The 12,903-nt window shown below is 40.7% G+C and overlaps 1 protein-coding gene across 1 annotated transcript in view; it reads right to left on the minus strand.

Moving 5' to 3' along the window:
* Positions 1-1,020: 1,020 nt before the first annotated feature.
* Positions 1,021-12,903, minus strand: part of LOC308168284 (tomoregulin-1-like) — a 45,250-nt gene continuing 33,367 nt past the window's right edge. Inside the window, exons 4-10 of the mRNA XM_080542811.1 lie at positions 11,786-11,812; positions 8,545-8,641; positions 7,853-8,001; positions 4,471-4,530; positions 3,772-3,889; positions 3,032-3,193; positions 1,021-2,701 (exon numbers count right to left, since the gene is read on the minus strand). Coding sequence (XP_080398937.1) covers positions 2,617-2,701; positions 3,032-3,193; positions 3,772-3,889; positions 4,471-4,530; positions 7,853-8,001; positions 8,545-8,641; positions 11,786-11,812 — 698 coding nt within the window. The 3' untranslated portion in view covers positions 1,021-2,616. The remainder of the gene's footprint in view (positions 2,702-3,031; positions 3,194-3,771; positions 3,890-4,470; positions 4,531-7,852; positions 8,002-8,544; positions 8,642-11,785; positions 11,813-12,903) is intronic.

The raw sequence follows: 12,903 nt of genomic DNA on the forward strand, positions 1-12,903 counted from the left end.
AATGTATGCCCACACATTTTCACAAGAGGCGGTGACCTCTGCTCCCATTCTGGCTTCTGCAGACGAGCAGTTATTATTAATTAGATTTGAGTGCCAATACATTTTCTAACCTCCCTCGTATTGTGGTCTGAACTAGGTTTGAATGGAAGGGGAGGAAGACTTATGATGACATCACTGGAGGCCAGGTTCTAACCATGTGTCCTGTTGTCACACAAGAAACACCTCCTGCACAGCTCTGACTGTGGATGGGCGGTACAGAGAGCACGTCCTGCACAGCTCTGACCAGGGCCGGTCCTAGGCATTTAGGTGCCCTAGGTGAGAGTATGATTTGATGAAATTTAGGGGCGCCACCACCACATTAAGCCACCAGTACTGCCTCATCACCACCCACACATTCAACAGTAAGCCACCTTCGAGAGAGGGCAGGGTGGGCGGGAGGGTGGGGGGGGGGAGGTTCGCAAGAGGCGAGTGTGACTAATCGCGAAGCATAATAGAGACAGTAGGCTGAGACATATTTTCATGAAATGAAATTCTTAGAGACATACAATTATTTAAATGTAATGTTTTTTGGGGGGGCATTTGGCGCCCTAGGCGATAGCCTAGTTCGCCTATGCCTAGGACCGGCCCTGGCTCTGACTGTGGATGGGCGGTACGGAGAGCACCTCCTGCACAGCTCTGACTGTGGAAGGGCGGTACGGAGAGCAGGAGGGCACGTTCAGAGGTGTAGAACTTATCACTTGACTGTTACAAACGGATCAACTTTTCTGTGCAAACTGGGGAGGAGAGTCTCTGTGGCTGGTCACATGGGTGCAGAGAACTACACACACACTCCAAACACACAAACATACTCCAATTACGTACCACATTTATGGTAAATAGTAAAAGTATCACAGCCACTTTTAACTTACACTCTTGAGTGGTGATCCTGAAGTAAAACAGGACATTAACACTTAAATGATGCATTCCAATCCATGACATACATTAAAAAAACATTTCCATTTTTATTTTTTGGGGACAAAAATGGCCTATAAAGTCCTACATGCAGAATATCGACAACATGTCAAACACATTCTAGTCACATTTATAGTCACGGCTGGGATGGTAAACAACACATAGAAACACTTCGCTCAAAGACCTATGAACAGATGAACGCAGACCAATACATTTACATAAAGGCCCCAGTAATGAAAATATTGAACACAAACAGCTTAACCTACCGGTTAAAGTGTTACACTTTGGACCTCGGAAGTGATCAAATCGTCATATTTAAATGTTTCTGCCATTTCAAATTTGCTCTGTGTCCGGAATGTCTCGTTGAGGAGCAACATGTAAAAACTTGAGTGAGAAAAAATACATAATCTTCACATTCAAATAAATGTCTGCTTAACATCCATTTTCAGCAACCGAGACAGTTTTTAATTACATGACAAATATCATAAAGGGATGATAGTAGTTCAATGTGTAGTCCTTAAGTTCACTGTTCTTTTACATGAACCAGCACTGCCCCAAATGCTGATATCTCTTCCATTTACAATCCTGTGATAGTAAGACGGTTAAAAGACCAAGACAAACAAAAATGCTGTCTTGACACGTTACAATCCATATTAATATCTCGTCATCAAAGTAAAACTCCAGCCATAGATACTTTGAAGTTACCCCCGAGATGATGTCTAGTACCACTGTGGTTTAAAAATAGTCATTTTAAACATTACACATTCCTTTTTTCTGTCTGACAAAATCTCCAAATTCCCCTTCACATCTCTTCATTCTACCAACCTAATAACATTCTACATGAAGGCCCTATTATAATGTGCTGGAATAATCGGATTGGTAGTGGCTGAGATGGAAGGTTCAAGATTTGTCAGCATTTCTTTAAGTTAAAACTACACCACGGAACACAGTTTCACAAGTCATGCGATATACAGTAACTAGAAATGTAAAAATAAACCTTGTAATAATAATAATGTAAAGAGAAAAAAAAACATACAAATGTACATAAGCATTAGCAAAAAAAAAAAAATGATTAGCTAGTTAAAACACAGTGTATTCTTTTAATTTAATAATACATACCAGAGAATTAGTGTAAACATATCCACCCTTCGCTTGCTGACCCCCCTCACCCAAGAAATAAAAACTGCATTTTGGTGATCAGCTGCACATCATTTGTAAAAAGAGGTATAAAGTTAACAAGACAAGAGAGAGGGGCTCAGAAATAATTGTTTCCAATAAATAGCACATACCAAAGAGGCAGACATTTGCTTACATTTCCAGAAGATTCTATGTTTGCCAGTTTGCCAAAAGTACCATATGAGGAAAAAAAAGCATTTAAAGTAAACAAACAAGAATACAAAATAAATGTTAAAAATTACAATAAAAAGCTAAAGCGACGAGTGGCTTTGTTGCCGGTTTTTCCAGTCTGTGGCTGTTCAAACATGTTCAAATAGCGCTGCAAGATACGCTACATATCCACCAGAGAAAAGGAAAAATAAGGCCCCTGAAATAAATATCCTCATTCTTCTTTTTTTTGTGTATCCAGGAAAAAAATAATATAATAACACATTTTACATTAAAAAAAATGGTATTCCACTTTGTAAGAAAAAATCTATAAAAAAGGAGCTATACCATTCTGGAATTAGTGTCTGACGAGAAGTGTCCAAGGTTTTGTTTTTGTCGACGGCCCCTGTTGTTTTTTGGGCATTTCCTGTAGAAAAAATAAACACATCAAAAATATATTTGAAGATCATTGGATATCTACTTTAATGACAGCCATGTCACAGATGATTTAATTGACTGTCTGCTAGGTGAGATTAACTTTCCCCAAGGACATCAATATGTTAAGCCCTGAGTAACTTCACACAGCTAGATCACAAGTAGGGTAATTTGGGTATTTGTACACATGTTATTTTTTCAGTGTACACACACCTACAGTTTTTTTTTTTGCTTTAAGCTACTCACACCTGGGGGTCTCACCTTAACCCTTCTGCTCAACTGTACTTAGGTGGTACAGTATATCACTGCCATATCAACCTACCTTGTAATGCACATCACCACTGCAACAATGATGGCGATCTGCACAGCTCCGATGATGGCGGCAATGAGGACATAGTGAAGCTTCTGTCCGCTGGGCACCACGTACAGGATGTTGAAGTCCTGGGGCTCGTCACACTGTGTCCCCTTGTAGCCATTATCACAGCTGTGTCACCCCCACCAGGAGAAAAGTGATGCAAAAGCAGTAGAAAAGATGAGAAATATAGAAAGATATAGAACGATGCAGCTCTATCTCTATCAAATCATAATATGGCCTATTAACATGCTGTACCATGTAAGCATTCTTCAATCAAACATGCTCAAAAAGTGATAAAACTACTAAATCAGATCATTTCCAGCTTGTGTCAGTTGAAGTAGACTCAATTTAATTCATGAGTGCACAACACTCATCAACAGCTCGTGACGTTCTATCTCCGAAGGTTCTATCTCCGTTTTTGTCAAAATTGAGTTTTTTACATAATCTGATCCATCAGGTGTTTATTAATGCCTGTGTGGTGTTATTTTTTAAATGTTGACATTTTTTTGTTAGTAATTCATAAAATACAAAGGTTCCATCTCACAAAACATAATGGAATGTAAAAACTTTGACGCTCAATATCTCTGAACTGCCCTAAACGGAGATAGAACCTTATAATTCTAAGCTCACATGCTCTTGAATTCAGCCAAGGTGAATGTGAGATGAAGGGAGGAGGGGGGAGGAGCCGGCGCAGGTTCCAGACAGACCTGCAGGTGACGGCGTTGTACTTGATCTCGCAGATCCCGTGCACACAGAAGCCGGCGTAGCTGTCTGCACAGGGAATGGGCATCCCAGGGTAGGACCCGTCCCCCTGATCAGCTGTGTCTGAGGAACCGATATGGAAATGAGATTTCAGACAAAACGTATTGATTATTTTTCTCACCTCTGGGGAGTTTGGCCCAACAGGCCTGCTTTTGGGGGTCTATGGTTTGGTATTAGATCATATTGTTTTGTATTGTATTTATTGTTTGTATTGTTTAGTGTTGTTTTTGTTTGTGATGCGCTTTGTGACATTTGTCTATGTCAAAGTTTCTATACAAATAAATGTAGGCAAATTGATTGATTGATTGATATATGATTATTGTGGTATGTATAGTGTAATTGTGCAATAGTGCAAGTATTGCAATGACTCATTAAATGACTGTGTGGACTCGAGGCTTTATGCAAATGTTCTCCCAAGGGAGATATAATTGGTAATATCAATGCATTTTTGTATGATCTGCTTCTGCACTGACTACTTTAAATGGTGTAGCTAGTGTAGTTTAAATGGTGTAGCCTACTCTTTAGAGTATTAACATTATATTCCAATTTATTTTCATATCTGGCTTTATGATGGAATTACTAACCGAATCGAAATATTCAACTTACTTAAAAGAAAATGCAATGGAGCGAATCAGCATCCTTACCTAAGAGATCAGGCTTGTACAAACTGCCGTCGTCTTTCTTCCCCTGTTTCTCTTTATCTGCTGAAGGAAAAAGACAGGAAATAAGTTTGATCTGTTCATACTCACACTCAGGTTGTTTAGACAGTTTCCCCACGTCATCAGAATGAGATTCCATAAACACAAATGAATTAAATAGTAATTTGATATCTTGTGAGAGACCTGATCGTGCAGTTCAAATCGTAGGAGCTGTGCAAGAGTCTCAGATTAAGGTGCATTCTTGCTTACTTGCTTAGGGCAACCCAATGCAGTTCATTCAGAACAATGTTTCAACACACACTGTGCATACTCCTCCAGCATATTTGGAGCGCCAGGATGATAGTCATATCCAGGGGTTCTGAAAAGTTCTAAAACCTTACAGCAACCACAGAGGAAGAGCAGCTATTGCATTTTCACAGATCAACAACAACAAAAAGACAGAGCGACAGTAACAGACAAGTGTAGATACACATGCTACTATACATTTATCTATCTTCAGCCAGCAAAGTGTTTTATGCAAAGGAGTTGACAGGTGTATGCTATGGCCTTTCTTGATTTCTTGTTGTTGATCGAAAAGATTTTGCCTAACTATCAGTAACATGACAATAGCGCCTCCTACCCGTCTGGTAGGCTGGAGTTTCCACAACATGGCTTATATTACCCCTGTTCAGTGCTTTCAGATCCACGAGGGGGAGTCTGGGTTTAGGATTGGGCCCCATGTCTGCTTGTTAGAAGTCAGAGGTCTGTCTGTCTGTCTGTCTACATAAGAAGCAGTAGCTGCCCATCTGTTTGAGGATGATATTGCTCTGCCTGGAACTAGTGTCAACTGTTTATTTGAGTGGAGGAGGTGTAGGGGTTGTTTCGTTCTTCAGGGATATTTTCAGGGAGTATTTAACGTGGGAAGAGGGATAGTTCCTCTCTGAGGAGTGATCTATCCATCAGATAGGAGGGGGTGAATCTATCTGAGAAGACAAAGAAGACGTCTTCCCATTTAAAGGAGATGTAAGACCAGTCGGTGACAGAGAGTACAGGGGGAGTTTAAGGCCTCTTAGGACAGCATTTGGAGCTCCTGATGGTACGAAACAATGGACAGCCAGTTGTGCTGCCAGTCCCAAGGAGGAGGGTGGTGGAGTGCATGCTAAACAGGAGGGATGAGAGATGAATAAGGAGGTGTGGGCCTGTGAATAAGTAAACAGAGCCTGCACACATCAATTCATCAATATTTAATACTCCTTACTCCTCAGGTAATACTGACAGTGCCTTTCTCGCATTGATTGTTTTTGATGTGTACACTGTGTACAGTCATTTTCATGATGTTGCACTAGTTAGTGGTTATGGGAAATGAAATTCAAAAGGGTTCTAAACAGTGAGCCTAATGATGAGACATATTGCTATGGGTTACATTAGCATTACAGAGATTAAGGTACTCCCTGCTTTATGCTGTAATATGTAAAATAAATTCACAGTACAATATTCACAACAACAACAGTAGTTAGCGCAAGCTGCAAGCAAAATTGCTGGATTTTTTTTTTTTTTAATTAAGCTGTTGACAAGCTGTTGAGATTGCTCTAAAAAACAAGAATTGTCAGCCTACTGTATGAATGAACATACAGTATCTATTGACAACAATCGATGACTGTCTAGCTAAACAGTAGTCTAGTTTTCAAATATGCCAGTTGGAAAATTGCCTGCAATGCTGATGACACAGTACTTTCAAGTTGTATTTATTGGGATCACAATGCAACCTAATCTCTCTGAATGGTCTAGGGGGAGGGAAATGGGAAGGTTTTATTGCAGTCTGCTGCACGAGGCTACGGAGCCCCCCTGCGGTCACATGGTAGAAAAAAAATATTTGATGTGTGAATCCGTTCCCTCGATTTAGTAATTCGTTCCCTCGGTTTAGTAATCCGTTCCCTCGGTTTAGTAATTCGTTAGGGTTAGGGTTAGGGTTAGGGTTAGGCCCTACGAGCCAGAACGATCGCAAGGATTCTAACCCGACTCCCCCACCCTAACCCTAATCCTTGCAATCGTTCTGGCTCGTAGGGGCCTAACCCTAACCCTACCATGTGACCCCAGGGGGCTCCGTACTAGGCAGCAGCCGGACAACAGGCAGACGCTTCTCACCCCAGGTCCTGTCAGGAACCCCCTCCCACAGAGCTAATCAGACGTTTGGTCACACAACTCTTGACATTTCAATGCTTTTAACAACCAACAAGAAAAACCATACAACTTGTGTGATTTGTGTCTACGTACTAAAGGACCCATAGAGAAGCTCCACATAGGCTATCCCACATTGTCTTGATATCAAAAGAGAGCAATTGTAATTCTGCTGAGTGCATCAAGTTGAATCAAGCCAAAGGATTTCTAAAATAGCTTTGGGTGTTGGCACCGTCAATGTGATTCTTGACATAGTGTATCAGATCTCATGGATAACATGACTCATTTTTAGCTTTTAAGAGCTTTGTAAACATGTCCCTAAAACACACAAACGAACACAACGTGTCATTATGTGGTGAAAAGTAAATTGAATCTGGTTTTGCCTGACAGGGGGATTAGAATGGCAGTGAATAAATTCTGTTTTAGGCACAGGTCAGCCTGACTGCATGTTTGTTTACTGCTTCAGAGGCTCTGGTGCGTTCTGCTCACGCTCCTTGCGTTGCATGACTGATGGGCCGCCGCAGCACCGAGGACAGGTGTCTGCTCGGCAAGGGCTTATCTGGCTATGTGCAGCTTCAGTTAGGGCCAACATAAAGCACTGCATGGGAGCAGGGCTTGCATGAACATAGCATTTCACTTGAAAGGCTAGCATGGAATTACTTGTCTAGTAAAGATTTCGAAAGAGCTTTGGACTAGCACAGTTTAGGCTAGGACTCCTAATATAAATCCAGGAGTGAGAGTAAGAGTCGGGAGGGGTAGTTAAATGCATTTACAGAAAGTGTGTCTATTTAAATCTGTGTCGTAAAATATCTAAACGACTGAAAACATTGGACATGCTGATTAGCTGTGATTGAAGATGCACCAATTATGGAATGAATAAACAACACAAAGCACCCACAATTATTCTAATGATGAGCATTTCTCCTCTTGGAGACAGAAGATTGGCACAAAGCTCATCATCATGACAGACAACTCGTAGCATACATCTCAATCTTTTTTTTTTTTTTTTCTGAGTGGGGCAGTCCCACTCATATTTTTCATTTTCTTGGCAGACATAGTAGAGATTTAGACAGGAAGGATGGGTGAGAGAGAGAGGAGGGATGACATGCAGGATATGTCCCCGTCCGGAATCGAACCGGGGACCCTGCGGTTACATGGTCAACGCTTAACCCGCTACGCCACCTAAGCGCCCCGTACATCTCAATCTTACCTGGACATCTCCCGAGGTGCTTGACATCGATCTGCTCCTGCTTCATGCACGACGCCTCGCGGACCAGGCAAGGGTTGTTGTAGGAGTTTCCGTCGGTGGCGCACACTGGGTTTTCATTGTGTCCTCTGCAGTCAATGTTACATATGCACCTGAACAAGAACATTTGTTATAGTTTTTTAGGATTCATTCATAATGAACAGGACCTAGTTATACATATATTATAATCACTGTTGGTTGTAATATGATACATGATATACATTATATACATGTATATGAAATATGCTTTATTTTGGGTTATGATATGAGTGTGTTTGAAATTGTGCGTCTGAATAACATTTCCACTGTAAAGCCCAATGCACACGGCGTGCGATTTTGTTGACAATATCGCATCGCACGCCGTGTGCATTGTCTCATTCAAAACAATGGAATCGATTTTGTCGCACCGCGAATTCGATTCCATTGTTTTGAATGAGACAATGCACACGGCGTGCGATGCGATATTGTCGCACGACAACATTCGATTCTCCATTCACACCCACACACTTCGGTGGTATGAATTGAGAATTGAATGTTGTCGTGCAACAAAATCGCACACCGTGTGCATTGGCCTTAAGGTTCTAAGATTGTTCTATGATGTCACTGTTTAATTAAATTAATATACTGTATAATTCAAATATTACACAAATACTCACCAAACGTCCTCCGAGTCCTCGTCACACTCGGCTCCATACTTGCACGTGCCACACTTGGTAAACTTTTTCCCGACATCTGTGCCTGATCCCTCATATTCTGGAAGGAAGAAGGAATTTGTAAACAACAACAATCTTCCCAGACATTCAGTTCTATGCAATTTCTTTAAAAAACATTCTCCATTTCATTCTCTTTTCTGTTGTAATTATTCCCTACAAGAAATCCTCTTTCTGTTCCATTCTTTTCCAGGCTTCATCCGGTCTGTATCATCCTGGATGGGGCTTTTAGTTTCACTCTCGTAAAAAATTGCATTGATCCTGTACAGTTTCCTGCTATTCCTGATCCCAGTTCCATTAACAAGGTTTTCAGTTTCACATACAGTATATCAATGCATGCATCGTGTTTTGTTGTGTGCTTGTTGTTGGGGCGCTTAGGTGGCGTAGTGGACTAAGCGTTTACCACGTAACCAACCGCATGGTTCCCGGTTCAATTCTGGCCGCGGAAATATCCTGCATGTCATCCCTTCTCTCTCTCTCTCACCCATCCTTCCTGTCAAATCTCCACTATCTCTGTCACAATAAAAAAAAAAATGAGTGGGACTGCCCCACTTAGAAAAAACTACTTAAAAAAAAGATATATATGCTGTGTGCTCGTTGTTCCACTGAACAATTTCAACTCAAACAACACCACTGCTCCGTCTAACAGATGCATCATCAACAGGAGGTGCATTCAAAAACACTACTGGCTCAGACCTTCTATCAGAGAAGCTTAGATAAGCGCAGATCAATCACATTGAAAACAAACCAAAGCGAATACAAAACACCACACGAATGATAGGGATGCATTCCTATCATCTGGCTGGCAGCAGAGTGGTCATTCTCTCAACAGAAGGCAATAACAACCCCACACTATTTGGTTATGTCAGGTAAGATTCATCAACTAATTTCAAAATGTGAAAACATCCACTGCTCGGATCAGAGAGGATTACAACGAACCCATTGATAAGATGCAATAAGCCGACAGACTGCGGTATATGGGTCTCTATTTGACAGATCGGCATGCTGTGTGTGTGTGTGTGTGTGTGTGTGTGTGTGTGTGTGTGTGTGTGTGTGTGGATGTACTGAACATATTGCTCAGTCAGGAGGACACAGAGCTGAGGATCAATAGATAAAGATATGCTGCTAAGGCTTTGTTGTGGTTAAGCTAGGCTATAGTGAACCCTTGACAATATGATTTTCTTAGCATTACCCTTGGCACGCAGGCAGGCAGGCACGCGCACACACACACACACACACACACACACACACACACACACGCACGCACGCACGCACGCACGCACGCACACACACACACACACGCACACACACACACACACACACACACAATATGTCACACAGGGCATTTATACAACAGAAATGTATAGAATATATATATATATATGAAATCCCTATGTAACCAAACCAAGTGTGCTCAAAAAGCACCACAAACAACAAAATATAGCCACCACACACAGATACAGTACACATAAATCGGAGCTCAACTGAAGTTAAATAATTTATATCAACAGCCCAGCCAATAGCCTGTAGGGGATAACTCTATCTTCTCTCCAGTCCTGTTTACAGATGGTACATATATTGGGCTTCCAATTAAAACCCCAACAGTCATATTAAACAACCAACGCTGTGGCCGCCATCTGCAGTGTTTGCGTTGCCAAAATAAGCACCGTGGCTGCATGACACATTCAGTGTTTCTTTCAAGAGAGAGAATATCAATACATCTATCAGGGGAAGTTAATGGGAGGAACTGGCATTTTCTCCATGACCGTTATTGGAGACTTTAACATTCAGGCTTATAGACTGCGTAAAAAGCCACACATTCACTCGCTTTTGTAACCTATTGATACATACGTAGTCCAAAAATCTTAGTTTTTTATTCCAGTCATTCCCATTATCCTCTGAACCTTATTCCGAGAGAAGCTCGGAGAGCTTAGAGCTTCAGAAGTAGGAGATGAGTGGGTATTTGAAAGTTAAACTGCAATCCAAAATAGGCATTTTCCAGAAATGGCTGACAAACCAATTGCAATGGTCAAGGGACTGTATTAGCGTCCTTCAGCATGAAGGAAATAGGAAATCATTTCTGGGTGTATTAGTCTGTGGCACTTCTTAGGACTTTGAAGTAGCCCCTGGTATCCCTCCAGTCTATGGTATGTGACGAAAAATCTTCAAAGTGTTTTAAATAGATCTGGGACTTTAACGCGTTCATTTCGATGAATTAATTACAGAAAAAAGAACGCATTAACTTTTTAAACACATTTTAATCATTTTTCTTTTTGTTGTTGTTGTATGTGTCCAGCCCTGCCACTTCTGTCCCTTGTGAGAGACTTTTCTCCCTTGCAGGCAACATAATGCAAAAAAAGATGGCAGCCTTGAGCTCTGAAAATGTAAACAGGCTATTTTCTCTCAGCAACTGGCTGAAAGAGAAGAAGCAGAAGAAGTAATAGGCTTAGAGGTATCCCGAGACCAATGGGTTTGTTGTTACTGTGAAGGGTACTGTTTTTTTAAACCATTTTAGATGGTGACTTTATGTTAAACTGTTGGTCTGTTTATTATTTTGACCAAGGATATTTGGGTGGGTAGGGGAGGGTGGGGAGGGTTAGTGTAACATTAGGTTAGGTACATTGTGTGATCTGTTGGTCTGTGTAGCTAAAATAAACAGGATTTTGCTGCCTTAAACGTATGTATATGTCTATTCATTGATTCACCCATATACCAAATCCATTTGAATTGAAAACTGCTTCTCGTGTCAAATATCGATATGCGATTAAAATGTGATTAATTTAGATTAATTAATTACAAAGCCTCTAATTACCGTAATTAGATTTTTTAAAATTTAGTCTTTAAAGCTAATGTACCTTTCTTCGCCCTTTTTGATATCTAAGGACATTTCACTCCTTATACTGTATTCGTGTAAGTCCCAAAACAAATACTATTTTAGTGTGTTGTTGAAATCATATGTAACACAATATGTATACAGTGCTTATTCTTTCAAAATGGTGAAACCAATGCACAAAAGTTAATACCATGAAATAAAAGCTGAGAATCTATACTTTAACATCATAGTAATTGTTTGATTTCAAATCGAAACAATTGGAGCATAAAAATGCTTTACTGTCCAATTACTTAGACAGGGCACTGCATATACAAAATCAGATCATGTAATGATTAACCATAGAATATCACATACCTCGGTCTCCAGATCCAGAACCAGTATCTATTGGAAGATTGAAGAAACATTGTAGTCAGTCAAAATTTCAGTTTAGGCCAAAGCACTGCATAAGCACAACACCAATATTCTTTCAAATATATATGATAGTAATAGTCACGGTTGAAATATGTATGTATTCATGTTTTAAAAGAAAAACATAAAGCCTTCATAACACTACTTAAGAGATGTTGCGGTCCCCAGGTGGAGCAGTGTTAGAGAAGTGCCAGAGAGTTGAGTAGAACAGCTCTGAAATACTTCTTACTATTCGGTTGTTAAGTCGTGACGTGTTTCCGGGTCCAAAGTTGGCTGAGGCGCTGTCTTCGAAATGCCGAAATAATAATAATAATAAATTATATTTATATAGCGCTTTTCCGAGGCTCAAATACCCTGACAATATGGGGAAAACGGGAATGTGCTGTGTCCCTTGTTGTATGAATAGATCTGAGTCTAAAAAAACGATAGAACTGTCATTCTACCGCTGTAGTACACTGGTACTCTGGTGCAGGGAATTTCTGATTTGGACCCGGAAATGGCTAAACGTCACTTTTGACGTCAGACTTAACAACCGGATAGGATTGTTGAATTAAGAAATGGACCTTGGCTAGACACAGATCTTAGCAAGGAATATTTTTAATTATGAAATGGACACTTATTTCAGACATAGCATTGCTGCATTAGAAGATGGATGCTGCTACTCCATCATTTAATCAAATTTCACCTTGGTTTTTCTTCTTCATGTTTACAATGTCATGGCACATTAAGCCTTTGACAGAAGGATCAAACCAAAACCAAGCAACGATAGATCTTGCATTAGCTTGATGGTTCGGTTCATCAACCAAAAAGGCTTCTTCAGCATAATACCAGAACCCAATCTTCACTGTGTCCAAAACTATTGGAATTCTATCAAAGGTCTTGTGTCAGCCAAGCTGAGGGTTGAGATTTCGCCCCCTCTCTTGAGACACGCCTACACACCACCAGTGATCTGTGGAGGGCGTTCTATCTGCCTCCTACACTGCCTCCTACACACAGACACTATAGCAAAACCCACCAGGTTTTCTCACAGCGAAACCAGCCACATGAGACCACCAATACTCAAT

Source organism: Nansenia antarctica (genome assembly GCF_963989245.1).
Source record: "Nansenia antarctica genome assembly, chromosome: 12".
Classification (NCBI taxonomy): Eukaryota; Metazoa; Chordata; class Actinopteri; order Argentiniformes; family Microstomatidae; genus Nansenia; species Nansenia antarctica.